This window comes from Macrotis lagotis, chromosome X (genome assembly GCF_037893015.1).
Source record: "Macrotis lagotis isolate mMagLag1 chromosome X, bilby.v1.9.chrom.fasta, whole genome shotgun sequence".
Classification (NCBI taxonomy): domain Eukaryota; kingdom Metazoa; phylum Chordata; class Mammalia; order Peramelemorphia; family Peramelidae; genus Macrotis; species Macrotis lagotis.
The window spans coordinates 643,009,250-643,036,856 of record NC_133666.1 but is presented as its reverse complement, the minus strand read 5'-3'; the positions used below and the strand labels follow the sequence as shown (position 1 = coordinate 643,036,856).

The following is a 27,607-nucleotide window of genomic DNA, read 5'->3' as shown; positions in this document are numbered from 1 at the left end:
AACCTGTTTGCCTTTGTTTCTTCATCTGTAAAATGAAGTGGAGAAGAAAATAGCAAACCACTCCAGTATCTTTGTCAAGGAAATCCCAAATGGAGCCTGGAAGTGTCAAATGTGACTGAAAAAATGATGAATTAAAAAAAAAATGAGTTCAGTGATATGTAGAGATATTTCTTTATAGTATCTATTGGAGAAAAGTTCATTTTTGGAAATTCATTAAGTATTTCTTAAATTTTGTTTGTTGTTTGCAAGGGACTAGGAGAACAAAGACAAAAACCAAAACAATCTCTGCCCTCAAGGAACTTTATATCTAGTTGGGGAGATAATATGTAGTTATATAAATATGTACAAAATACATAATTATACATAGTTAACAGAGAAAGCACACTTTGGGTAAGGGAGTCAATGACTGACTGACTCTAAATAGGCTATAAACTCAGGAAATTCAGAAATTGTGAAATTCAGTTCATACCTAAAACATAAATTCTGTCCACACTATCATGGCAAGTTCATTCTCCTTTTGCTGATTGAGAGAAGTCACTTGGCCTCCTGTTCTTCTGCTGGTCAGCTCCTATAGGTAGGAAATTGGTCTTTCTATTGAGTTATAGTTGTCTTCCTTCTAATCCCCACCTAGGCATGCTTTGATTGTAGTTCTACCCTTTTGAAGAAATATAAAAATGACTCATGGATATGTTGTACTTTAAGGTTTGCTAAGTGTTTTAATATAAGTCCTCATTTTATTTTTCAAGTGATGTCCTTTTACATTTTTAAGTTGTCTTCTTTTTTTAAAGTATTTGTTGAATTTTAAGATTTTATTTGTCCCAATTACATGTAAAAGCAATTTTTAACTTTTGTTTTTTACAATTTTGAGCTCCAGATTATGTTCCACCCCCATCATTGAGAAGACTTGCAATTCAATAAAGGAAGTCTCAGTTTTCTTTTTCTTTCTTTTTTTTTTTGGCAAGGCAATGGGGTCACATTGCCCAAGGTCACACAGCTAGGTAAATTAATAAGTGTCTGAGGTCAAATTTGAACTCAGGTCCTCCTGACTCCAGGGCCAGTTCTCTATCCACTGTGCCACCTAATTGCCCCTCAGCTTTCTTACCTGAAAATGAAGGGGAGTGAATGAGTCTTTTAACCAAGATTCTCTCTCAGCTATAAATCTACATTCATATATTTGCATTTCTGTAATGCTTTAAAGTTTACAAAGTGTTTCATCCCAAAAAAAAAACTTGTGAAGTATTGCCTTTCCAGATGACTCTGGAGGAGCTTTCAGTCCAATGGACTTGAATCCATGTCATATGGTATTCAGTTCAAGAAACTGGGAGCAATGAAGAGAAGTTATAAAAGGACAAATATAGACCAGATATTAGGAAAAACTTCCCAACGAAGCTACCCCTGAATAGAACATACTACCCCATGAAGCACTACATCCCTGGGGCTTGGAGGACTGCAAGCAGAATCTGGACAGCTATTTGTCACATATATGGAATGTGATTACTTTAGGATGCAACATTTCAACTCTTAAATTCTCTGATCCTCTGAAAATCAGAGGAAGAGGGTTTTTCCATGTGTCTAAGTTGCTTTGTCCAGACCCAGGAACTTGGTACAATTGTAAATAGGCTTCTTACCTGATTTCTCTCCACGGAGTCAGCAAAATGACGACAGCAAAGGCTTGTAAGAGATCTTAACTCTCATTTTGCACAATCTTTTCATTTGACAAATGAAGAAATTGAGGCCCAGAGAAGTGGAAGCGAGTGACTTGCCTGGAGTCATAATCAGTAAGTTACAGGCTTGAACTCAGAACCTGTGACTAGGAATCCAGTTTTTATTGCATTGTATCAGACTGTTTTGTAAACTAGATCACTTAGGCCAATGTCTTGTTATTATGGAGGGCATTGAATCAGCTGACTCTGAAGTCCCTTAGTTAATTAAGTTTCAGAGAAGTATCTTCTATCTGACACTAGCCCATCTTCCCACCCTCAATTTGTATCTGAATCTCCTAGTCACAAAGTTGTCATTTTTCTTCTGATTTCTCAAATGATGCATATAGAATTAAAAAAATATATGTAGGAAACTTAAACTTTGAATTCCTTTGGTTTTTCCTATTCTTTGAGATGCGTTTACTTGCTGTGTCCTTTTCATTCTCTATTTGATTCATGGGAGATGGAGCGAGGTCCAGGACATCTTCAATGATTTCCCAAGTCTTCATTGCCCTCTCCCATATAACTTTTTTCCTCATAGATTTAGAACTTTGAGGAGAATATACCCAATTCTTATATTTTCTATATGATGTCTTTTTTTCTGCTATTAAGTTCAATTAACTTTTCCCAGAAAACATCTTTCTGGGCAGGGCTTGCTTTGGGGCCCTTATCCCCAACAGGAGGTAGAGGGTGGATCTCAATCTCATAGCTATTAAACTGTGACATGCATCTGGAATCCTGGCAGATTATCATTCACAAAAGCCTATTGGAGCTCTGGGGACTGGCTAATACAGTGAATTAGTCACTGTCCTCCTCTGACTTGAATTACCTTGATTTAGGAACTTGCCAGTGAGCTGAGTAGTTTTTCTGATGAGTGATTATAGTGATATATCAGGGGATAAGTGGCAGGATTTTCTCCACTCATCTTTCTACAGGTATATTTTCCTGAGTAGAATAAATAAACTATGAAGCTGTTGGATACAGTGAGAACACTGCATTTGAATTTAGAAAACCTAGTTTTGAACCCTGGCTTTTTCACTTAATCTTATTTGACTTTAGGCTGGTCATTTAACATCTCTATATCTTAATTTCCTGTGTTCAAGGGTGTGTTCAAGGAAGACTAGTAACTGATGTCAGGGCTGCAGAGCCCTTTTCAGGTCTGCTGAGATCTTTTTAGGCCTCCTTTCCACCTTTAATGTTCACCTGAGCCACCTAACTCTAACCTGTGACTCTCAAAAGATGTATCATGCACAGCAGGAGACCCCTGTGAACAATTTTGGCAAATAGGCTCAACCAGGTGGAGGGTAACAGAGGGGATCTCAAACTTATTGATGAGCTGGGGGGCTGGCTACCCCAAACATATGAATTCCTTTTACTAGAATAGGTGGATGAGAATAGTTTATTCAGTGGACATGAAGGTGGCTGAAGCAGGTGCTGTGGAGCACTAGGGCTTAGTTAGACACTGAAGATGCCATCACTGAGGATGAATACAGCATCAAGATCAGCTTCCACATTGCCAGTAAATTCTTCAACTTGAAAAGATCATAAGCTGTAGCTAATGTTTCCACATATGGACACTGTGGTGTTTGCTGACTGATTGAGCACCTGTGTTTTCTTGGTGTTGATTGTTCAGCCGAAATTAGAACAATCAGCAGAGAATTGATCCATACTTTACTGCATCTCAGCTTCAGAGGCTGCAGAGTGCACAATCGTCTGCAAATAGAAGATCATGCACCAATACTTCCTTTACCATTGTCTTGGCTTGTAGCCTTTTCAAGTTGAAAAATTTGACATCAGTATGATAGCTGACCTTGATGCCATGTTCATCCTCAGTGAAGGCTTTTGATAAAGTGATTGAAAACACCAAGCTAAAAAGCATGGGAGCAAGGACACAACCTTGTTTCATCCCTTTGGTGACCAGCAGCAAGACAGAATCAAGATAACTGGTGATGACTCTAGATACACATGCAGCCTCTGAAGCTGAGATTCAACAAAGTATGAAAGTATACTTTCCAGGGATGTACACATTGATAATAAGATTGATACATGCATTACCAGAGCTAGCTCAGTATTCAGGAGGTTCCAAAGGAAAGTATGAGAGAGAAGAGGTATTAGACTGACCACCAAACTGAAGGTCTACAGAGCATTGTGCTGACTTCATTGCTGTATGCCTGTGAAACCTGGACAATCTACCAGCACCATGCTAAGAAACTGAATTGCTTCCATTTAAATTCTTAGAAAGATTTTGAAGATCACGTGGCAGGAGAAGATACCAGACATTTCTCAAGTTAAACTGTGAAGCATTCAAATGTTACTACAGAGAGCACAACTACAATAGACTGGACATGTTATCAGACTGCTAAACACATGTTTGCTAAAAAAAGATATTTTATGGAGAACTCACACAGGGTGCTCACAGACATAGTCAGGAGAAGTGATACAAGGATACAAGGTCCCTCTTAAGAACTTTAGAATTGATTGTGCAGCATGAGAGACCCTGGTACAAGATTGCCCAGCATGGCATGCCCTCATTAGAGAGGGTACTTGCTCTGTGAGCAAAGCAGAATGGAAGCAACTCAAAGGAAACATGAGATGTGTAAATTTAGAGTAATCACCCCAGGTATCCACGTGAATTATTTGTGTCCGACCTGTGGTAGAGCATTCCAAGCTCAAATTGGTCTGATCAGCCAGAGTTGAACACATCTACCATAGTGATGTCATTTTGGTGGTCTTCCATAACGAAGTACAAGAAGCGGCCACCTTAATTCCCGCATCTGTTAAATGAGAGCACTACACTAGGTTCCTTCTGCTTCTAATTGTTATATCTTTATGACAATAGATTTATCACTCAATAATTATTTATTAATATTGATGCCTGGTATATGAAGAGCTCTTTGCTGGTATTGTTGAGGATAGAAAGATGGATAAGATACTTGGTTGATTCTTACCTTCATGGAGTCTATAGTTATTTAGGAGAGTTAAGACGGATAACTATGATTCAAGGCAGAATATGACAGAAGACATAAAATAGATGTTGAAAAAACTCACAAGAGTCTGTTCACTTTTGGGTTACTGGATCCAGGTTAGAGGAAAGTAGTTTGTAAATTGAGGAAAATATTGAGAGGAAGCATGCCATAGTAGAGGCACTGAGCTAGCTCTGGTAATGCATGTATCAATCTTATTATCAATGTGTACATCCCTGGAAACATGGCCTCAAGGTCAGCCATCATACTGATGTCAAATTTCTCAACTTGAAATGGCTAAGAGATAGGAACTCGAGTTCAGATCTCAATTTTGGCCCCTGGAAGACTCAATCATTCATCTTCTGAGGGTCCGCCCCACAACCCCTACCCCTGGCAACTTGCTGAGTCCATGAGCTACAGAGAAAGTGATGATGACCATTGGCAAAGGTAATTTCTTTGCTTTGAAATTCCCTCTGCAAATGAAATTATGGATCAATTCACTATGCCTATCCTATTTTTTTGGTTAAATATGTTCTTAGGTCAGGGAAGATTATTTCTGGATTCATCCTGCCTCCCACTTCACCCTATGGTAGACTCAACTGGGTATTGTCTCAGCTACACTCATAGGAGACAGATTGGTACAATGGAAAGACAACTACCCTGAAGTCCAAAGCTCTGGATTCAAATTTCATCTCTGACATTCCCTTTTGGGTGACCATGAACAATTTTTCTAATCTAGAAAATGAGAAAATCTGAGATTAGTGCCTTCCAGCTCTACAGCAGTGACACAAAACTCCTAAGTTTCTCCCAACCTTGGACTCTGCCTTCTGGATTCCCATACATATGCTGGTGTGACAGCCCTCCAAGAGCTACAGAGTAGATTATACAGATCTTAACTGGACTGAAAAAGGGATCTGTGGTTAGGTCAGGCTGATACCAGTGAGGCCATAAAGAAATAGTTAGGTAGAGGCTAGATGAGCACTTGTCAAAACTTATAAAGATCATCAGAGATAGAAACTTGGCACTAAGTGATCTCTAAGGTCTTTCCAACTCTGAAGATTTTTAGTATTGTCTAACGTTCCCTTCCTCTTGTCCCATATCTGCTGTATATATAAATGAAAGAATAGTTGAGAAAATGTAGAAGTGGTTCTCCTTCAGTAAGGATTGGACAAGATGTGGTAGGAGAGAGACCGCTGAATTTGGAATCAGTGGTTCCAAGTTTTGATCTCAGCTTTTTGCTATGTGTGGGTTTGTGAGAAATTCCTTTTACTTTTCTGGGCCTAAGATGAAGGGGGTGAGCCAGGTATTCTCTAAAGTTCCTTCAGCTCCAAATCTTGTGATCCCATAACCTCAAGTATAGGTCCTGGCCACTTCTATGGTTCAAGTTGTGTTCTAAAAAAGGTAACCCATGTCAAGGTCAGGTCAATGTTCACCAGGGGTTAAGTAAGAGTAGTAAGACAAGTCAGGACACTTTTCCCAAGCAGCAAGTGGAGCAGCTAGCTGGTGGCATGGTGTAAGGTCTGGGCTATCACTACCATTTTGTCTTATACAAAGTCTAGGGCTGAGATTTCATGCTTCTCTGGAGCCAACATCCTGTTCATGCTCTCTTCTTCAGCTGGGGTCTAGGTATCCAAGGTCATAGCCAGTCCTAAGAAGCTATGATTGAACAATAGATTTTGATTTTTAAAGCAACATTGCTATGTGGTGTGAGAGAAGAAACACCAGACAAAACACTGGGAGGGCAATTTCAAGTCTCAGTTTTACTCCTCTAATTAGCCATATGATCTCAAGAAAGTTCTTTGGCTTCTCCTCTGTAATATGAGGGAAGCTGAACAATCTCTGACTCTATGATGCTCTGGAGAATAGATCCCTTAATGCAATGGATTGTTCTACTTCCTTCATCCACAGATAAATCCCTGATAATTCTATTTTAAAAGGGTCAGTCAGATGGTGTAATGGATAGAACATTGGTCCTGGAGTTAGACACAGCTGAGTTCAAATATGTGTGACCCTTGGCAAGTCACTTAACCTTGTTTCCTCAGTTTCCTCACTCTGTCTGATGAACTAGAGGAGGAAATGGCAAACTACTCCAGTATCTTTGCCAAGAAAATCCCAAATGAGATTATAAAGAGTCAAACATGACTGAAATGACCAAACAACAACAAATCTGTTTTAAAGTGCTTGTTGCAGAAGTAGCCAGGTTTTGCATTGTACTGTAATGGAGAATAAATTCCTCAAAAAAAGTAGCTTTCTAGGTGTTTGGGAATTCTCTTTCCTGGATAGTTGTACATACCTGCAGAAGGAATCCTAAGAAATTAGTTCTGGGGCTTGGGCTTCCTGTATGTAGAAAGTCTGAGCACTGGGGCCATCCCTGTAATTGCAAATAATCAGAGATGATTACTGAAAACACTTTCATTTTAAAATAACAGAAAAGAGCTTAGCTCTATAAGGAAATGTTCCAGGCAGGTGGGAGACAGCAGGGAGCCATCCTGTCAGGGCAAGAGCAGAACCTTAGATTGGCAGGGTGGGGAAAGCTACTGTTCAGCTTCAAATGCTGTCTTCTTTCTGAAAATTGAACCACAAACTCAATCAACATTGCCTGAACACTGAGTATGAACTGGACCCTGTGCTCAGAATTTAGCTTCACATGGGGACCAGAACCAGGCTGTTGTGTCCCAGCTCTTCCCAGTGCTGTGCATTCTCAGAATTAAATACAAGTTAGACAGAGACTGTTTGGATTTGTTCCATGAAGTTAGAGTAAGTGATGCTCCTGCTCACTGCTTCCTTCGGAGACTAGAAGTAGTGCCTGCAACACCATCCTAAGGCAGCACATTGCATGGGCAACAATACAGGGCTGAGAGTCAGGAGATGGGGGTGTTAATGGGACAGGTTTAATGAGAAGAGTCTGTGTCACCCTGAGGAAGTCATCTTCCTCATCTATAAAATGAGGGGATTTGACTCAGTGCAGTTAAATTGTCTTTTCAGTCATGTCTGACGCTTTATGATTTCATTTTGTCTTTTTTTTTTAGCAAAGATCCATTGGAATGGTTTGCCATTTCCTTCTCCAGGTCATTTGACAGATGAGGAAACTGACTTGCTCAGTGTCACACAGCTGGTATATGACACCAGATTTGAACTCAGGAGGATTAGTCTTACTGGCTCTAGGCTCGGTGTTCTATCCACCGAGTCACCCAGCTTGCCCTGGATCTAGGATTTGACTAAATTGTGCCTGTCCCAGTTTATATTCTGTATGCATTCCTAAACTCTTTTCAACTTTAAGCTTCTACATCTCTAAGAACCATATCAGTTTCTGGCCCCTTTATCATCCCGCATAATACTAGGCCTTTTCTCCATGGCATTAGTGTAAAATCCTTTTAACCAAAAGCTTCTATTAAGAGTTTTAAAAAGCTAGGAGATCAGCACCTCTTCTCTCCATTATGTTCTCTTTCCCCAGGTGCCTTCAGGTCTTCGTGGCCAAGCGCACTTGAAAGTTTGGGGTAATCGCCACCTGTCAGAAGATGGCTACATCTTTCACAACTACACCACGGTGACAATTGACAGCAAAGGATCATCTGTGTTTATCCAGACAGACAAGCCTTTGTACAAACCAAAGCAAAGAGGTAGAGTAACCCTAGCCAGTCATTGTTGTCATGTGGAAGAGGGATTAGTCTCAACCTCTTACCACCACCCCCCACCCCCCCACCACCCCCCCGCCAGGGAACAAACAGACTCTTGGGTGAAAGTAATAAGGTACCAAATTTCAGGTCAATCTCAGGGAGAACTAACTAAAAAATCAGAACTTTCCCATAATGGAACTTTGGAAGTGCTGAGTATCAGAGCCTCTGAGGTATGCCAAAGGTACAAAATTTTAGTCTAAGTGACATTGATCAATCCCAAGGAAGTGCCAAGAGGAGAAGCCAGAGTGTAGACAGTGTTCTGAGGCAGGTGTCAGAAATCAACTTGGAACTTGGATGCCAGCTAGAAAACAGGAAGTTAATGTGCTAGTTCCAGGTCAACCAGTAAAATCAAGGTCTGGTACCCAGGGAATCTTCCCAAGGTGTTATAGCAAGAAACTGTGTGCTTGCATTAAGGACTTGAAGGCAATCCAGGTACTTGGATTTTCATGTCTGCATAGCATCAAGGAATGAAGGCTGAATTCCTGTCCTGGGAGGTATTCAAGCAGAGTTTGGGTGAATACTTGTTGGAAATGTTGATGAGGACATTCCAGCTCAGACACAAATTGATTTAGAAACCTTCTGAAATCCTCTGTTTTTCAAACAGAATTTTCCATTTCTAGACTCCAAGATTTTTCACTGGCTGGTCCCCCATGCTTGGTACTCGATCCCACCTCATTTCCTTCTTCTAGATTCCTGGTTCCTTCATATCTTAGTTAAAGTCCTCCTTTCTAGAAGAAGCCCAGCCTTCATCTTAGTGCCTTTCTTCTGAAATGACCATCCTTTAATCTGGAATAAATCCTCTTGGTATAGAGATATTTACATGTTGTCTTCCCCATTATTCTGGGAGCACCCTGAGGACAAGGACTGGTTTTTAAAGCCTTTCTATGTATGCCAGAACTTACAGAACCTGGTAGGCACTTAACAAATATTTATTTACTGAATGACTGAATGACTGAGATCCCTAAGTTGTGATTCTCTGATTAGACCATGTTCCACAAGGACAAATGTTTATATTCGCTGCCACATTCATCATGTTACATGTCACCTAACCAGTACTTCTCTTCTTTGTTTTAGTACTCATAAACTTATTCATGGTTTCTCCAGAACTGAGGCCTGTCAGTGAGAAGGTAAAGACTGTGTTTTTTACTTGTTTCCTTGAAGAGAGTATATCCAATACCAGAAACTTTGATATGTTCAGTTGGATAAGTCACAGGTTATATGAGGCTCCTTTGTGGTCATTACCTAAAGAACATAAGCTCCTTGAGGACAGAGACTGTTGCTTTAGCACAGTGCTTAACTCATAGTTTCAGTCATGTTTCAATTGTGTCCAACTCTGTGACCCCCTTGGGGGGTTTTCCTGACAAGGATATGAGAGTGGTTTGCCATTCCTTCTCCAGTTTATTTTACAGATAAGGAAACGGAGGCAAAGAGGGTTAAGTGACTTGCCCATGGTCATACAGCTAGTAAATGTCTGAGGCTGGATTTGTACTAAGAAAGGGGAGTCAGGAGACTCCAGGCCTGGCACTCTGGTCTGGTGGAGTGTTAGAGGTTAGAATGGAGAGAGGGAGAAAGCCCTGGTCAAGTACCTGCCATGTGCTAGTAGTGACCTAAGTGCTAAGAAAACTAACCTCCCCATGCCCTTGAAGGAGTTGCCCCCTAATGAGGTTGTTGGAAAGTAGAGAATCAGGCTGGACATGTGTGTTGGTCTGATGAGAAAATGCAGTGAAGAGGGAAAGGGGACAAGCTTGGGGAACCACAATTCTGATAGGGGGAGATAAGGCAGCATGGCATGGAAAGAAAATGAAGGTTAGATCAGAATATGTCCTGGGTATAAGCAGCAGCTTGTGGTAATTCACAGAAGTTAAGGAGACACCATTGAGTGCTAGAGCACGAAGTGTGTGAAGGAAAGGGAAGTGTTGAGCCAGAGCCAGATTGTCAAGGGCCTTAGCCACCATGAAGAGTTTGTAATTTAATCCAAAGGCAGGAGGAGGGAGCCACTGAAAGTTTTAAAGGAAAGGAATGACCTCTTGTGCTCCAGATGGATTATTTTGATGGCTGTGTGTGTGGAGGATGTGCTGGAAAGAATCAAGAGGAGAGGCTACAATAAGGTAGGGAGGCCAGGAGGCTATTTTAATGGTCCGGTTGAGGAGGCTGAGCTTCAATATTGGCCTATAATATAAAGGAAGAACAAGAGAAACCGAGCAACGATGTGCTGGGATCTGATTGGATGTGGTTGAGGGGTTGGGAGGGGAAGGAGATGGAAGAAGAGCAGATGATTCTGGGGTTGAGAACCTGAGGGACTGGGAGATGGTGGCACCCTCAGGAACAGGTGGAAGAGGTGGGGCTTCACCAGACATTCAAGTTCCATTCTCAGCCTCTTCGCTGTGAGAGTATGGCTGAGCATACTACTTTATTTCCCTTCAGCTCCAGCTTCCTTATCTGTAAAGCAGGAGGCACTTGTGAGAAAAGTGCATCCTAAACCAAAAAGGTTTGTAGAAATGGGAGTTGTTTTGATTATTATAATTACTGAGGAAGAAGAGACTTATAGACAACAGCACTGGATTATGTACTCTATGTACACACTGTGGGCAATTAGAGAATCAGACTGAACTCATTGTTAGGCCCTAATTGTTAGTAAATAAGTTAGAGAAAGGAAGTGTCCAATATGGACTGGTGACATCAGAAAGGATTTGGAAGACATGTGACTGGAGAATTCAGTATGTCCTTGTCTGTCATGCCTAAATCAATTCATTTCAATTCAATTCAACAAATGTTTTGGAAGCTCCTACTATGTGGAGATCCTACTAGGTGCTAGTGGAAATGCATCAACATATAAGACCATGTTCTTCCTATCAAGCTACTTAAAATTTTACACACCTGATAGGACAGATATGTGTTTGTATTTGTACATACTCATAAATATGAACATACATAAACACATGGATAGGACAGATGTGCATGTACATGTGCACACACCTATACATGTTTATTGTTTATATCTTATATAGGTATTGTTTATATCTATATTTATAGCCATTTTTAAATGAGGTCGGATCATAAGGGAGGCACATAGTAGTTTTGGATCAAAGAATGAAGAGATTATTCCAAGCAGGGAGATTAGAAAGACTACAGAAGGGCACCTATGGATGGATCTTTAAGGATGAGTAGAATTTTTAGGAGAAAGGAGGGCACTGTAGACCTAGAGAAAGACATAAGCAAATGTGGGCTTAGGAATTGAGATAAATAATTATGATATAAGTTAGTAAAAACACTCTAAGTATCTTAGAGAAGTACAAAGTGTTATTTGAGGTCAGAAAAAGAACACATGTTTTCTGGCAATATTAATTAATATGAAGAGTTAGTACCTTGCCTGGGACTTAACTTTCCTTCTTTGTTTTTGTTTTAGCTGGAAGCCTACATAGTGGTGAGTATCTTCCTGGAAACACTAGGTGCTGTTTTGGCTTCCCTATGTACAAGGCTCTATTTGTTCTCTCCTTCCTTGCCTGTTCTTGTACTCTGCTTATGTTCCTGCTTCCCTTCCCGGTAGTTTCTGAAAATCTCCTGTTCTAGGGAGGGGCTTTGACAGTGAGTATCAGTCACCATTTGAGGGAACTTCCCTATTGCCTTCCTTAGGCTTGCTCTCTTTGGGAGGGGGGAAGCAGTAGAGCCTCTAGAAAGATCCTAGGGTTGGACTTGGGAGATCTGGCTTCTGGTTCTATCTTGGTCATTCACAGCCTGGCTAAATGTAGGCAAATTCCTCTCTCACTCTGAGCCCCCCCCATTCCCCTTTATGACAGATGATTGGATTAAATAATCTCTGGGGTCCTTGTCCCTACCCCTCTCTGTTCTGGGGTCCCTGCCAATGCTGACATTTTATGATTCTTTGTGCAAATTCTAGAAAGTCTACTTAGCTTATTTCTAGAAGAGCTTGTAAGATCTTAGCACCCCTTTTAAAACTTCTGAGATTTTTACCTTGATGGTTACTAGAAAATTGTGAGCAAAAAAAGACCAAAGAATTGGAGCTATTTTGGTTCTGCTGACTGAGTTCTTTCACTGTTGGTTGGAATGCTGGGTTATAATGACTATCTATGTCTGTGCTTCCTTAAAATTTGTAGGACCCTCGGGGATCTCGGATGATCGAATGGAACAACCTGAAGCCCTTATGTTGTGGTAATGTCTTTGCCCCTTCTGATTTTTTTCCTTACTTCAGTTTGTTGCTTTTTTCTGACCTTTTGGACACCCAAATCCCATTCATTTCTAAAGTGAAAAGAGCTTATTGGGAGGATCAAATGAGCCAAAGATTTTTGTAAACCATAAAACCATTTAGAAATGTGAACCCTTATTAGAACTATTGTTAGTTTGAGGGTTTAACACAAATAAAAATGTGCAAAGCTTTTTACTCATTTTCTTCACTCCTCAGTCTAGCATTTGGATTGGTGATCCGGATAGCTAGCTGAGCTGCTCTCTCCACAATGACTTTGAGATTCTTAGAGGAAGCATTGTGAGCAATCTCAGCACAGGAAGATTTGTTACACATCAGGAGTACTTCAAGCTCCTTGACATTGTTCACCAAAACCTTCCTGAAACCACTCGGTAACATGTTTTGTCTTCTTACCGCTTCCATAACCAATGTCGGGCATCAAGGTCTGGCCCTTGAATCGGCTTCACACTGTTATCAATGCCCCTTGGTTTATGCCAGTTTCTCTTGATCTTCACATATCTGTCAGACTGGGGTCGGATGGACTTCTTGGTCCACTTCTTGACGATTTTGGGCTTCATGAGGGGTCTGAGGGCAGGCATGGCACCGGTGAAGAGATGACGACCCCTCCACTGGAAGTGCTGAGGAAGAGAGAGAGAGAGAAGGAAGGGCTGATGGGCTGGAACTATTGTTGATGTTTGCCTTTCCTTTGTTGGCTCTCTTTCGTCCTTTCAGCCACTTTTGATTCAGTCCTAGAGTCCCTGATACTCTTCCTCTTTGCTTACTTTTTTTGAGGAGTTCATTCATTCTCATGGGATCAGATACCAAATCTCTGTGTGGTGTTGAACAAGTCACTTCTCTTTCTGAATCTGGGTTTTTTGATCTTTCAAATGAAAGAAATGAACTAGACAATCACTGAGTGCTTTCCCAGCTCTAGAATTCTGTGTCTTAACTCCCATTTTTCTATCACAGTTGCCAGCCTTGATCTCTTTTGCTCTTTCCAAGGCCTTATCTCACCCTTTCCATAATGCTCCTCCCTGCTGGGGAACTTCTTTTGGCTTTTTAGGGTGACAGCAGCCAACATTTGGAGAAATGTATTGTGATACTTGGGAGATTATAGAATTTTTTTTCTCCAGTATGGATGTTCATTTCACTATGGAAGATTACAGCTCCACCCTATTTCTTCCATTCAGTGGAGTGTATACACTATGTGCTGTAGACATTCCTTTTATTTTTTTTTAATTATCTTGGTATACAATTGTGGAATTTGTGCTTCTTGTTGTCCTTTATACTCAAAGAGGTTCAAAATGATATCTGGTATCAGGGCAACATACAGTCTGTCTAACTAGCTGATCAGACTAATACAAACTCGGAAGGCTCCCTATAGATCAGGTACAGATAGTCTGTATAAACATTTAGAATGGAGCTAGCTCTAGAGTGGGTATTTCAGATTTCTTTTGAATTTATGGTATGTGTTCTATCATCTACCATCTCTCATTTTTACCTTATGACCCACTCATCTCCATCATCTGTAACCTCATTAATGTCATTCGATATCATTTTTTGTGTAGGTCACTATTGATAACACATTTCAGTCTAGTTACACTGAGCATGCCTCTTTTGAGTGATTTATGATTTTAATTCTTCTGAGATCTCAATGTTCTATGATCTAAAGACATTTAGCACCTAGTTGGAGATTGTTTTTGTTAAGGATATGGGCTTTAGTAGCAAAAGCTTAGCATTATGGAAATTGTTTCATGATTTCCCTCATACTAGCTAGCTTGATTTTCTCCTAATCAATTCTGGGCTCAGCTCATTGACTATCTGCAGTACCTGTCCAAGAGATATATATTGATTGTCTCACTTGATGGACTCTATATCTATTTGCATGACAGTGTGAGGGAGGATGCATTATTTTATTCACTTTTTTCTAAATTGAATGCTTTACCATTAATAAGGATTTCACTAAGGAATCTTTGTAGGTTCTTGGACTTAGACATAGAATTAGTATGAGTTCTGTTTGGTTTGTCATGGGTCCTCTTTTGCCCTTCTTGAGTGTCTCTTGGTGACTTTATCAGGTTCAGTTAACATCATCTACAGCTCTCTCTCTCAAATCTACATAGCCAGCCCTTTCCTATCCCCTCAGCTCGAATCTTATATCATGAATACAATCCAATAACCATTTATCAATCACCTACTGTGTTATTGTATTAGGATACAATTGATAAAAAGAAAGACAGGCCTTCCCCTCAAGGAGCTTATAATCTAATGGGAGGAGACAACACACAAAAGGAAGCAGGAAAGCAGTCTGAGGGATGCCAAGGTGGTCCCCAGCTTGAGGGGGGGGAGAGGGCTTCTTTTTCTCTGGAGTTGTAAGTCAATGGAGTAGCCAATGCAAAGTGGAGAGAGCTGAGGCCAATTCCTACCCTCTATAAAGGAAGACATAAAGGAGAAATCAGGTTCTCTGCCTCCCACTCTTCCAGTCAGAAGGGAGATGGAGGGTGAGGGATGTTGAGACAGGTTGAGATAAGTAGCAGTCTACACAGGTGTCAAACGGAGATTCCTAAAGCACAGGCTGGACTTGGTCAGTTCCCTGTTGAAGAGGTTTGAGCATCTTCTTCTTGCCTCTCATATCAAACATCAATTCTTCTGTTGGCATTTAGGCCCTTTAGGATTTGACTCCAACGTAATTTTCAAAACTGTTTTCACATCATTCTGTCACATGCTTTGGATTCATGACAAAGTGACCCATTTGCTCTTTCCCATGGAAGATTCCTCTGCACGCTCTTACACAGGTGATCTCTTCATGCCTGGAGAGTACTCTCTTCTCTTCTCTTCTTCTACCTCTTACATTCTGATTACCATCTGCTGTATTACAGTAGACCCTTTCTGACCTTCCATGGCTAGCACCCTCCCAAATTCCATTGGATTTACTATGTCTATATTTATAAATGTATAAATAAAATATTTCATATATGTATACATCTACATATGCAGGGACGTGAGTGAATTTTGTGACTTCATTTGCCTTATGACATGTCTTATATCTTAAATATTCTTACTCAAAAGCATCACAAAGAAAAAAAAAGAAGTTAATCTAACTTCATTTTGAACATTTTATGACACTCCTTAGGAAGAAGGGCAAGGCTTCCAAGCTGCTTAAGATGGCTCAAATAGGCCTTCTCTTTACATCAGTCTCATCACAGTGCTTGTTTTCACAGATCTTCCCTCCTATTTTCCATCTGACAAACAAGACACAGTGCTTCCTTATTTCCATCTCAGGCCCCATGGACAGAAGTCTAAACTAGACACCATGAAATATCCAGTTCTGTGGAAGAAGCTAATAAGCTGGAGCATATCTAGAGTAAAGCAGCTATAATGATTGGAGAACTGGAGGAAACCATGTTATTGTAGTATGATCGTTTGAAGGAGCAACCCATGTCTAACCTAAAGAAGAAAAGACTTTAAAGGGAGATAAGAGCTGTCCCATGTAAAACTGTCACATAGCAAAGAGATTAGGCTTATTTTTCTTTACCCCAGAGGGCAAAAGTAGAACCAATAGCTGGAAATTTCAAGGAGCATACTTTATTGACTTAAGATATATTTCTTAGTAAAAGCTGTCTGTTAGTAGAATGGATTCCCCAACACTGGAGGTCTCCAAGGAAAAACTTTGTGAATACTTGTTGAGAAAAGGGATTTGGTTATCTAAGAATGTACTAGATAATGGCTGAGTTCCTTCTACCTCTAGGATTCTATAATGTTTGGTATTGGTCTAGAGTGCCCCTCCTCCACATTAACATCCTTCTTTTCTGAAAAATCAGGTAAGATTCACCTCTTTCTATTTTAAAACCTCTCGTTACTGATCACTTCTCTTTCAGGATCCCCTTAACCCTATGTCATACTCTATTAAACTATAAAGTTTAATAGAGTTTAAAGTTTAAACTGAATAAACTATATTTATTCAGTTCATATTTGAATCACTTGCTAATACACTTGTCACTCTCAGAGTTGTCAGGGATGCTGGGAGTCATTTAGTATAGTCACTGTCTTAAGCATAAATCCTTTCCGCTATTTCCCCCAACGTTCTCGACCAGTGGTCATCTATCCAGTTTCTGCTTGAAGACTTTCAGAGACAGGGAATTTCACTTGCTGAGTTGTTGCTCTTTATAAACAGGCTGTAACTATTTTAAGTCCATTCTCTCCAATTAAACTGTAAGCTGCATATGGCACGCAGTATCTTCGCTATTTCTTATTGATAGTTTATAGCATAGTGTTTTACATATAGTAGAAATTGAACACATTTGATTGATGTCTAAAAAAAGACTTTCTTTTTATCCAGGTATTATCAATATAAGTTTTCCTTTATCTGATCAACCTGTCTTTGGAGAGTGGTTTATTTTTGCTGAAATGCAAGGACACACATACAACAAATCCTTTGAAGTTCAGAAATATGGTGAGTTTGACAGCACTTATCTAACCACTCTGGATTTATTTCAGGGAAGTGGCATGGTGGAAAGACCTTCTACCTGTCTTGATACTGTTGAATGTAACACTGATTTCAGTGCCTCTGTTAGCCTATATCCCCCAGCTACCTGTTAGGGCATATGGTCATGACATAGAACACTTTCAAGAGGGGGTCTGGGTGAGAAGGACAGATCTTGCCTGTATTTAGCTTAAGAGTTGCATGTCTGAATAACTAAATATGATAGCTAGGTGGTACAGTGGATAGAAAACTGGCCTTGGAGTCAGGCGGACAGGAGTTTGATTACAACCTCAGATACTTGACACTAACTAGATATGTGACCTAGGGCAAGTTACTGAACCATGATTGCCCTGTATCTAGGGCCATTTCCAGTCATCCTGATTCACATCTATCTACTGGTCTTGAATGGCTCCAGAGGAGAAAGTGACACAGGTGACTTAACATAGCACACTTTCCTCAAATCCAATTCATATGCTTGTCAGGGCATCACCTCCCAATGTCATGGTCTTCTTTGAGAACAGAGAACACACTTCGTAATCATTATCATCATCATTTAAAAAATAAGCATCATGATCTTGTTTCACTGGGACATTTATAATGACCAAATGAGATGAGGTAAAGCCAAGATGCAATACTAGTGTAGACTATTATTACTTTGCTCCAATCAAGAAACCTGCAGAGAGGATTTCTGTATCACTTAGGAGGTTGGACTTGTTGGAATGCAAGATCTTTCCACCAAGCACTAGATCCTGTGATATAAGTGGTTGTTTAGTTATTTCAGTCATATCCAACACTCTCTGTCCCCATTTGGAGTTTTCTTGGCAAGGAACATTTTCTTCTCTAGCTTATTTTACAGATGAGGAAAGTGATATAAATAGTGTGAAGGGTTTGTCTCAGGGTCACACAATTAATAAATGTCTGGAACAGGATTTGAACTCAAGAAGATGAGTCTTTTTGACTCTAGGCCTGGCTTCTCTTTCTACTATGCCACCTTAGTTGCCCTGTGGTGTAAGTAGAGAATCCTTAAATTTCCTTTTTTTTTTTTTTTATCAAAATGATGATGCTGGTAGATCCAGATTTTTTTTGTCCTTTCCTCTGATGTCTCAGCTTGTCCAAGGTGTACTTGAAAGAAAACTGTATTTGAGAACAGATGACCTGAGTTCAGGTCCCAACTCCATCCCTTACTGGTCACTGATTATTCACAGGGCTCTGAAAAAATCACTTAATCATTTGAATATCGATTTCTTTATGTAAAACAGGGATAATAGTTATACTCTTTAACTCTGGAGGAGGTGGGGATTGTTGTGAGGGTCCAATGAGATGATTTATGTAATAATTATAAAACTCTTTGTTGTTATGACATGGAGCTATCCTTTCTTATTTTTATTTAGTTTTGGGGTTTTTTTTGGCAAGGCAATGGGTTAAGTGACTTGCCCGTGGTCACACAGCTAGGTAATTATTAAATGTCTGAGGTCAGATTTGAACTCAGGTCCTCCTGACTCCAGGGCTGGTGCTCTATCCACTTTGCCACCTAGCTGTCCCTGAGATATTCTTTCAAGGTTCATTTTTTCTTCACACAAATTAAGCATGCATGCCTCTCTTATTCTTTTCCATTTAGTGCTGCCCAAGTTTGAGCTCCTCATCGAGCCACCTCAGTATATTAGGGATCTTGCAGCCTGTGAAAAAGGGACCGTTCATGCCAGGTAAGAGGTCTTCACAGTTTGCCTTTTGGGAGCCATTTTCATCCTTCTTAGATATCCTAACATATTTTGACACTTTAGAAAGTGGTTCAGACTTTGGAGGAAGATTTCTCAGGTTTGTTTGCCTAATTATATTGTTACTGAAATCCTATATATCTCAGGTTAGTAAACGGATATCACTTACTTCATTATGAACTAGATTGGTCTATTTCAGGTCAGATGGAGTAGACAGGTTCCATTTGACCCCAAATTTTATCCTCATAAAACTAGGAACAATGTGTGGAAGATGTTACCTTGTTCAAAAGACTTTCCTGATAATTATTGGAATTGTTAGTGGAGAACAAGGGCATAGAGCAAATGGGGTGTGTGTGTGTGTGTGTGTGTGTGTGTGTGTGTGTGTGTGTGTCTGTGTGTCTGTGTGTCTGTGTGTGTGTGTGTCTGTGTGTCTGTGTGTATGTGTGTGTGTATAGGGGGCGAAGGTAAGTCTGAATAGTGATGACAGATCTTGCCCACATAGTCTGAGAGCTTAACCTCTGAGCTTTTGGATGGGAGTCAGTCCCAAAGGCTGCCTTGTCTAGTAATGAGTTCGTATCACTGGAGGGTTCTGTAAGCAGAGACTCTGTGAACCCCAGGGGATGGCCTAGAGGGAATTTCTGCTTCTTAGAGATCCCTTCTTCTAACTATGGACAGGACTATACAAAAACTCAGATACGATGCACTTGCCCTGATGAAAGGTGAACAAGAAGGACAACAACAGCAACTTCCTAGGCAGCTGTAGACTACGGTGTCTGGACTCATTCAGAAAGATTCTTTATACTTCACCTTTATAGGAGCCTTGTATTTTTTAAAATTTAAATATTTACTCATTCATTTATTCATTTATTCATTCATTTATTTGTTTGTTTGTTTGTTTGTTTGTTTTGCCAGCTACATGCCACAGTAGTTTTCAACAATCATTGGTTTGCAGGGTTTTGAGTTTTACATTTTTCTCCTTCCCTCCCTCCCTCCCTTCCCTCCTCCCTAACAGAAAGCAGTCTAAAATAGGCTCTGGCATTTTTTAAAAAAGACTTCGAATGTTATCCTGCTTAAAAACTTCAAACACTAGTACCTCTGAGAAGCAAAGGTTGTGGGTGACCAAAGGGTATTGGAGAGAGATACACTGTAGGTTTAGGTGGGCTGCAACCCCATTCTGTGATCTCCTAAGCAATAGAAGTGAAGTAAGGGAGAAACCAGAGTAGATTCTAGATTTGAAAGTTCTGTCAGTGCAGGCTGGTATCTGAATGAATTGGAGAAAACTGACTAAACACTCAGAGATGGTGATCTCCTGAGGATATCCATGGAGGCCTTGCCTGCCCACTTTTTAATTCCTCTCTCTTGCTATGAGACCAGCCCATCTTCTCTCAGTCATGCTGGAAGAAGGAATACAGAAAGGAACAAGTCTATTAGATACTGTGCTCAGCACTTTACAGAGGAGGTCTCATTGAGTCCCACACTGAAGGTTGGGAAAATCTGGTCCCCTATTGGAGGTTTGGAAAATCTAAATTCCAATCTGACTTTAAACTAGTTTACTAGTTGTGTCACTGAATCTCTCAGCCTTGCTCAACCTCAGTTCCCTCATCTGTAAAATGGCTGTGATACTAGCACTTACCTCCCAGTAAAGTTGTGAGGATAAAGTTAAAGGAAATAATTAGGTAAAATGTTTTACAAACCGTAAAATATTCTCCTTAGTGTGACACAAAAGCCAAAAGAACTAGAAATTAATCCCCCATGCTAGAGATCAATTTACATAAATGCCCATTAATTTCTAATAGAGTCTAATGTCCAAGAGTATTTGTCAAGGTGGGAGCTCCACTCTATTCTTCCCTGATCACACTATACCTGTTCTGGAGGCCACATCTTAAGATGGACACTGATGAACTGGGTTGGAATTGGGGTGAGAAACATTTTTTTCAACCTTTGAGGGTTCATTTAATACAATTTTCCTTCTACAAAACAAAAGTACAAATCCAACATTATTTAAAATGCCACAAAATTCAAATTTTCTAGTACTGAGGGTACAATAAAAATCAAGAATGCAAATTACATCTTGCAAAATTAATCTTTTCACTTCTCAAGAAGCCATAGCCTCAAAGGGCTGAAAGGGTGAGCCTATAACCTGCTTTACTAATTTCTGAGAGAGAAGTATACCTCAGTGTGTTAATGTGTTTAAGCCATTTGACCCTATTTGTCTCAGTTTCCTCATATGTAAAATGAGCTGAAGTAAATGGCAGCTCACACCAGTTTCTTTGCCAAGACAATGCCACATGGGGTCATGGAGAGTTGGACACAACTTGAACAACAACATCTGAGAGTCCATGATTTTGTGCTTTGATCCATTCAGTACTGAAGGGTTTCCAGTATATTTTCTGTGTGGGGATCTTTTGGTTCTGCAAAGTAAGTACTTCAATTCTTTCTCATCCAGGTATACATTTGGGAAGCCAGTAACTGGGAAATTAATGATCAACATGACTATAAATGGTGTGGGCTACTATAGACATGAAGTGGGACAGCCAGTCCTCAGAACTATGGAGGTAAGGAAATTTTGAGGTTGTGGGGAAGTAGCAAAAAGGAAGAAACTAAAGATGAGAGGAGGGAATGATTACTAGGGAAAGATCTCAAAAAAAAAAGATAGGCAGGGAAGGAATCAAGGATATGAAAAGAGGCATTTCTTCTGATAAGGAAAATTGAGACCATCTTCCTTGAGCTACCTCTTTTCTCTTGTTACATCCATCAAAACCCTAATAGACCACTTCAAATCTTACCTTGCCTTCTTTCCACCTTTGCTTCAGTCTCAGAGGAAGATTATTAGCATCTTTACCTTTTAAATATAAGGTGCTTATGAACATAGGTACTTAAATATTTGTACAATTAAATTAAGCCAGTTATATCCCTGCATCTTCTAGTTTGCCCCTTCTATCATTCTCTTTTTAACTCACTCACTGGTTCCTTGATTTTTCTATCTCTCAAAATATCATTTTAAAAAGATTTCTTTTCCCTTTTATATAGAAAAACTCATAGGAAGTCATTTATGCTTGTTACCCTGATTGCCTAATTTCCCACACACTTTTTGAGTCTTAGCTAAATCCAGTGAACTTTGTAAATGCTTCTCTTACTTGAGAGAAGTCACCCTCCTCTTCTGTACTTTTTCTTACCTTGACTTTCCTTGAAATTGCCCTTTATTGGTCTTACTTCCATTTGGTTGAGCACTGCTTAATCTCTTTGACTGCATCATCAGTTACTTTCCAGACTTACTTCATATTACTCCCTTCTGTCCAACTGCACAACTAGTTGTTCCCTAAATTTACCATTCCATCCTTTATTTCATGCCTGAACTCCTCTCTTCCTCTCCTTCCACTAATCCTTTTTTCTTTTTTCAAAATTTTTTGGGAGGGCAATGGGGTTAAGTTACTTGCCCAAGGTCACACTGCTAATAAGTATCAAGTGTCTGAGGTCAGATTTGAACTCAGACCCTCCCGATTCCAGGAGAGGTGCTCTATCCATTGTACCACCTAGCTGCCCCTCCTTCCACTAATCCTAAACTTCTTTCAAGTATTAGCTCAGGTGGCAGGTCATTTGCCATGTAATACATGTCCTGATATTACTCTCAAAATCCCAACTTGCTGCATTTCTCTAATTCTAAAACTGTCAACTATCCAAACACATTTCTTGTATCATAACATAATTTTATTGCATCTAATGGCTTTCAAGGACTTCTAAACTAGTCCTGGATTTTTAACCCTTAATTTAAAGCCTAAGATTGAGCAATGGACATCAAGTCCTTATCCATATTTGGTTCACACCTTTGTTTGCTCTGTCTGACAAAGATATTAGATTAGAACATTTTGTCACTGACTTAATGTGAGGTGGAGTAATTAATTGATTGACTCAATTGATCCTCACCTTTACATTTCTGTGTATTATATATAGTTGTAGGTAAGCTCTTGGAGGGTAGACTTATTTTTGCCTTCATATATATATATATATATATATATATATATATATATATGTATATATATTCTCAGCACCCCAAATAATGTTTTTCCCATAATAGGTGTTTAATTATACCTATATTAGTAAGTAAAGAAAAGAAACGCCCCTTCCTTAAAGACTTGAGTAATGGAGGAGAGCTCTGGTGGGTGAAGCAATAGAGGAATCAGAAGGTGTGAGCAGAAGAGATGACTGATGCCCAGACGATAGCTTCTTCTTTCTCAGTGTATTAGGAAGCAAGTTCAGTTGCTAATGAATAAGGAATAGGGATGGCCTTTAGGTCTTAAGGAGAAGGTTTAGAAATTCAATTGGAAGATGGTCCCACAAAGTACTTGCTTGAATAGTCATGTCTAAGTCCAACTCCTCTTCATTGATTCAAAACAACAAGATTTGACACAAATAAAGTAAAAAAGCAAAAGAAGAGGAAGGAAGAAGAAGAAAGATGATGATGATGATAATGATGATGATGAAGATGATACTTCCCAAGGAAAATCTTACAGAAAAACAAGAGATAGAATATGAGATGAGCAAAGTAAAATACCCCATTGAATAAATACAATGAAGAAAAGAATTCAAGGAGACAGTTCCAGAATAAGAGAATAGCATTATAATTACAACAGTTGGATAAGAGAATAGTGTGACAGTTACCACTGCTGAATCCCTAGAAATTAGTTTGGAACAACTTCAAAGTATCCAAGAACAGCTGAGATACTTATTTAAAGAATTAGAAAGAAGTAAAAGGAAGAAAAAAAGAAGAAATGAAAGCTCTGAAAAGAGAATTAATAGTTTAGAGCAGAAGGTGGAGAATTTTATTTTGTAAATAATTAATTGATTTTTTTCCTAATATCACCAACATTTCCTACTGCATCCTTTCCTTCAATTCCTGCCAAAGAGTCATGCTTTGTGATAAAGAATAAAAAATTTTAAGCTGAGGGAGAATGGAAATTTTTTTAAAATATGAAGTTAAATGCAATATTAAAGGTAGATGACCTGAATAAAATGATGGATACTTTGTAAGCAGTAATAGTAAATACAGTTTGTAAAACTGTATTAATAGGGGCAGCTAGGTGGTGCAGTGGATAGAGCACCGGCCCTGGAGTCAGGAGTATCTGAGTTCAAATCCAGTCTTAGACACTTAGCTGTGTGGCCTTGGGCAAGCCACTTAACCCCATAGCCTTGCAAAAAAAACCTGTATTGATATAAGAAGAAATATTAGGGCCAAATATGATAAACAAAATTGGAAGAACACAATGCCTGCACAAACTAAAGCAATTGATCGTGATAAAAAAAAAACTCAGAGAAACACCTCGATAGCCTAATGATTGAGTTTGCAACTCAGAGTCCAGAAGACATGAGTTCAAATCTTGCCTCAAACACTTTCTTAATTATATGCCCCTAGATAAGTCAACATTTCTGAACCTAAATTTCTTCATCTTTTAGATGGGGGTGGGTAGACTACATATCTTCTAAATTCCTTTCTAGCTTTAAATCTATATTCTTATGAGAACTGTTGATTTTCCAGAAATAAATGATGATACAAAAACCTTGAACACTATACTTTAGGAAAGCATACAAGAAAATTGCACAGAAATATTATAATGTTTTGTTCTTCATTCTCAAAGAAGGCCATGACATCAGGGAGATGATGCCATGATAAGCACTTGAATTGGATTTGAGTGAGAAGGTGCTGTGCTAAGACACCATCCTCACTTTCTCCTCCAGAGTCATCTAGTTCCAGAGGCCAAATATGTATCAGGATGACTGGGAATGGTCCTGGATGTGAGACAAACACGGTTAAATGACTTGCCCAAGATTACACAGTCGATGAGTATCAAGCATCTGAGGCTGGATTCAAACTCCCATCCTCTTGACTCCAAAACCAGTGCTCTATTCATTATATCACCTAGCTGCCCTGCACAGAACTATTACAAATAGAGGGCAAAGTTAAAAATTTGAAGAATCCACTGGACTCTATGCAAGTATCCTCAAGTTCAACTCATCTAAAAATTTCATCAAATTCTAGAACCTCAACATTAAATAAAACATCTTGTTTTGGTTTTTTTGCAAGGCAATGGGGTTAAGCAGCTTGCCCCAAGGCCACACAACTAGGTAATTATTAAGTGTCTGAGGCCGGATTTGAACTCAGGTCCTCCTGACTCCAGGGCCGATGCTCTATCCATTGCACCACCTAGCCACCCCATAAAACATCTTGTTAAGCAATCAAGAGAAGACCTTCCAAAATGTCAAGGAAAGGCAGCCTAAAAATCATGGACGTCTCCCAAATATAAAGGAAAAGAAATTTGAATAACCCAAGATTATTTGGAACTGAACAGAATCAGCAAAAGGAAATGAAATAATATTTTTCTAGGAGGAAAAGGACTTCAATATGCAGCCCCACATGACCAAACCTGCAAACCTGATCCTAACTACTAATGAAAAAAAAAGATGAATTAATAGAGAGGTAGTAGAAAATTTCTAGAAAACCAGATCTGAGAAAATTATTTGCTTCTTAAACACACCAGACAACAGAAATATAAGGACAAATAAATAGTCACTTTGAACAACAGCAAAATACAGAAGCCATTAAGATTTTTCTTCTAATTTTATGCCAGAAGTCAAGGATAATGATAATAATAGCTAATATATATTAGCCCCTATATACCAGGGACTGCTAAGTGTTATGAGCTCATTTGATTCTCATAAAAACTCTAGGAAGTAGATGTTTTTATGTCCATTTTATTTATGAGAAAACCAAAGCAAACAGAGGTTAAATGATTTGTCCAAAGTCACACAGCTAGTATCTGAGGCTAGATTTGAACTCAGGACTTCCTGACTCTAGACCCAGTCTTCTATCCATTGTGCTACTTAACTGCCCAGAAATTAAATAAAAGTGATGGTGGAGAAATAAGTGTAAAACATCATGGATTAAACTTCCTAACAAACCACCTCCAGGTGAATCATTGTAGGGAGCTTTTGCTTATTTTTTTTTATTTATTTAAGGCAGTGGGATTAAGTGACTTTCCCAAGGTCACACAGCTAGGCAACTATTAAGTATCTGAGGCCAGATTTGAAGTCAGATCCTCCTAACTCCAAGGCCAATGCTCTGTCTACTTGCACCACCCAGTTGCCCTCATTGTGTTTTTTTAAATAGTATTTTATTTTTTTTCTCAATTGTATTAAATACAAAATTTTGAGTTCCAGATTTTTCTCCTTTTCTCTTCCCCCTTTTCTAAAATGGTAGACAATTTGATAATATGTGCAATTATGTAAAATATATTTATGTATTAGTCACAGTTGTGAAAGATGAAACATCAAAAGAAAAAAACATGAAAAAATAAAGTGAAAAATAAAAGTATGCTTCAATGTGCTTTCAGAGTCCATCTAATTCTTTATCTGAATGTGGATAGTATTTTCTATCTTGGGTACTTTGTAGTTTTCTTGGATCATTGTGTTGCTGAGAAGACCTCAGTCATTCTTACTTGATCATCAATACAATATTCCTGATACTGTGTACAGTATTTTCTTGGTTCTGCTCATTTCACTTTGCATCAGTATACATCTTTTCAGGTTTCTCTGAAATTTACCTGCTTATTATTTCTTATTGCACAGTAGTATCCCATCATATTCATATATTACAACTTTTTCAGTCTGAACAAGTTTTTTGAGGACTGAATTACAGAATGTGAGGATGCAAAAAAGGGTCAGGGGGAAGAAGTTAGAAGGAAATATGTGATGTATTAAATTAAAGTCAAAAATTTTAAAAAGAACTCCTATTAATCTTTTGGGAAGAAGAGAGCCTACAGAATTTAGGCAAAAGTAGTAAAGAAATGTGGAAATCTTATGTCCATGGTGAGAGGGGGAACACTAATGAATGTTCCTGAAGGAGAAAGGGAATATTTTATAAAGAGAAATGGGTATGATCTGTAGGGATTTGGAGCTTAAAGAAACCAGTCTATCTGCCTCAGGATAAGGGTCATCACGGCTGCTGAGGACAACTGACACCCAAAAGAGTAGGAGGGCATGAATCTAGGGAGGAGATTTCAAGGCAAATGGGGAAAAATGACCATGGGGAGGGCAAAGGTCAAAGCTGAATTGTATAGTCAAGGTCAGGAAAGTTTCTACCGTAGGACAACATCCTTTCTATCAACTATAAGAATTGGTATTTCTAGGAGTGAGGCACAATAGAAAAAAATACTAAGGTAGAAGATCTACAAGGCAATAATATAGATATTGTTTAGAAGAAAGAACTCAAAACAGAAATTAGAAATTTTATTTCTAAAGGAGGACTAAACATATATAAGAACCATGGATCAAAGAATAAAAATCTTTAATAGAAAGTGGAGATTAATAATGAAGAGGGAAAGAAATCTTTTTTAGAAAAAAGCACAGAAAATGAAGTTAAAAATCTAATGTATAGTGGGCGGCTAGGTGGCGCAGTGAATAGAGAACTGGCCCAGGAGTCCCTGAGTTCAAATCTGGCTTCAGACATTTAATAATTACCTAGCTGTGTGGCCTTGGAAAAGCCACTTAACCTCATTTGCCTTGCAAAAAAAATTTAAAAATCTAATGTATAAAACAAGGGGAGGAGAAGGAGATTTTCTTTATTACTTAACCGAGAAGAGAAAAAAGGGGAAGAATGAAATAACTAGAGAAAATGAAGAAAAGAAATTAATAAGTTAAGCAAACTCCTAGACTAGGGAAAGGAGTAAAAAATTGGACGTGGAGGGACTGTTGTGGGTAACTGGAAGAGAGCTGGTATGAACTGAATTATCTTAAAATCAATTAAGCTAAAATAACTGAAGAAACTTAGTAATGTGTTTGCAGAAGGAAAGATGAAAAAATCCTAGTTTGGAAAAACAA

At 39.1% G+C, this 27,607-nt stretch overlaps 1 protein-coding gene and 1 pseudogene across 1 annotated transcript in view; one reads left to right on the top strand and one right to left on the bottom strand.

The window, feature by feature from the left end:
• The window catches only part of CPAMD8 (C3 and PZP like alpha-2-macroglobulin domain containing 8), a 160,501-nt gene that overhangs the window by 9,320 nt on the left and 123,574 nt on the right, over nt 1-27,607 (top strand). Inside the window, exons 4-10 of the mRNA XM_074202217.1 lie at nt 8,118-8,283; nt 9,415-9,467; nt 11,747-11,764; nt 12,456-12,510; nt 16,878-16,991; nt 18,640-18,724; nt 21,183-21,291. Of these exons, the coding sequence (XP_074058318.1) occupies nt 8,118-8,283; nt 9,415-9,467; nt 11,747-11,764; nt 12,456-12,510; nt 16,878-16,991; nt 18,640-18,724; nt 21,183-21,291 (600 nt within the window). The remainder of the gene's footprint in view (nt 1-8,117; nt 8,284-9,414; nt 9,468-11,746; nt 11,765-12,455; nt 12,511-16,877; nt 16,992-18,639; nt 18,725-21,182; nt 21,292-27,607) is intronic.
• LOC141500891 (large ribosomal subunit protein eL32 pseudogene) lies at nt 12,737-13,226 on the bottom strand (annotated as a pseudogene).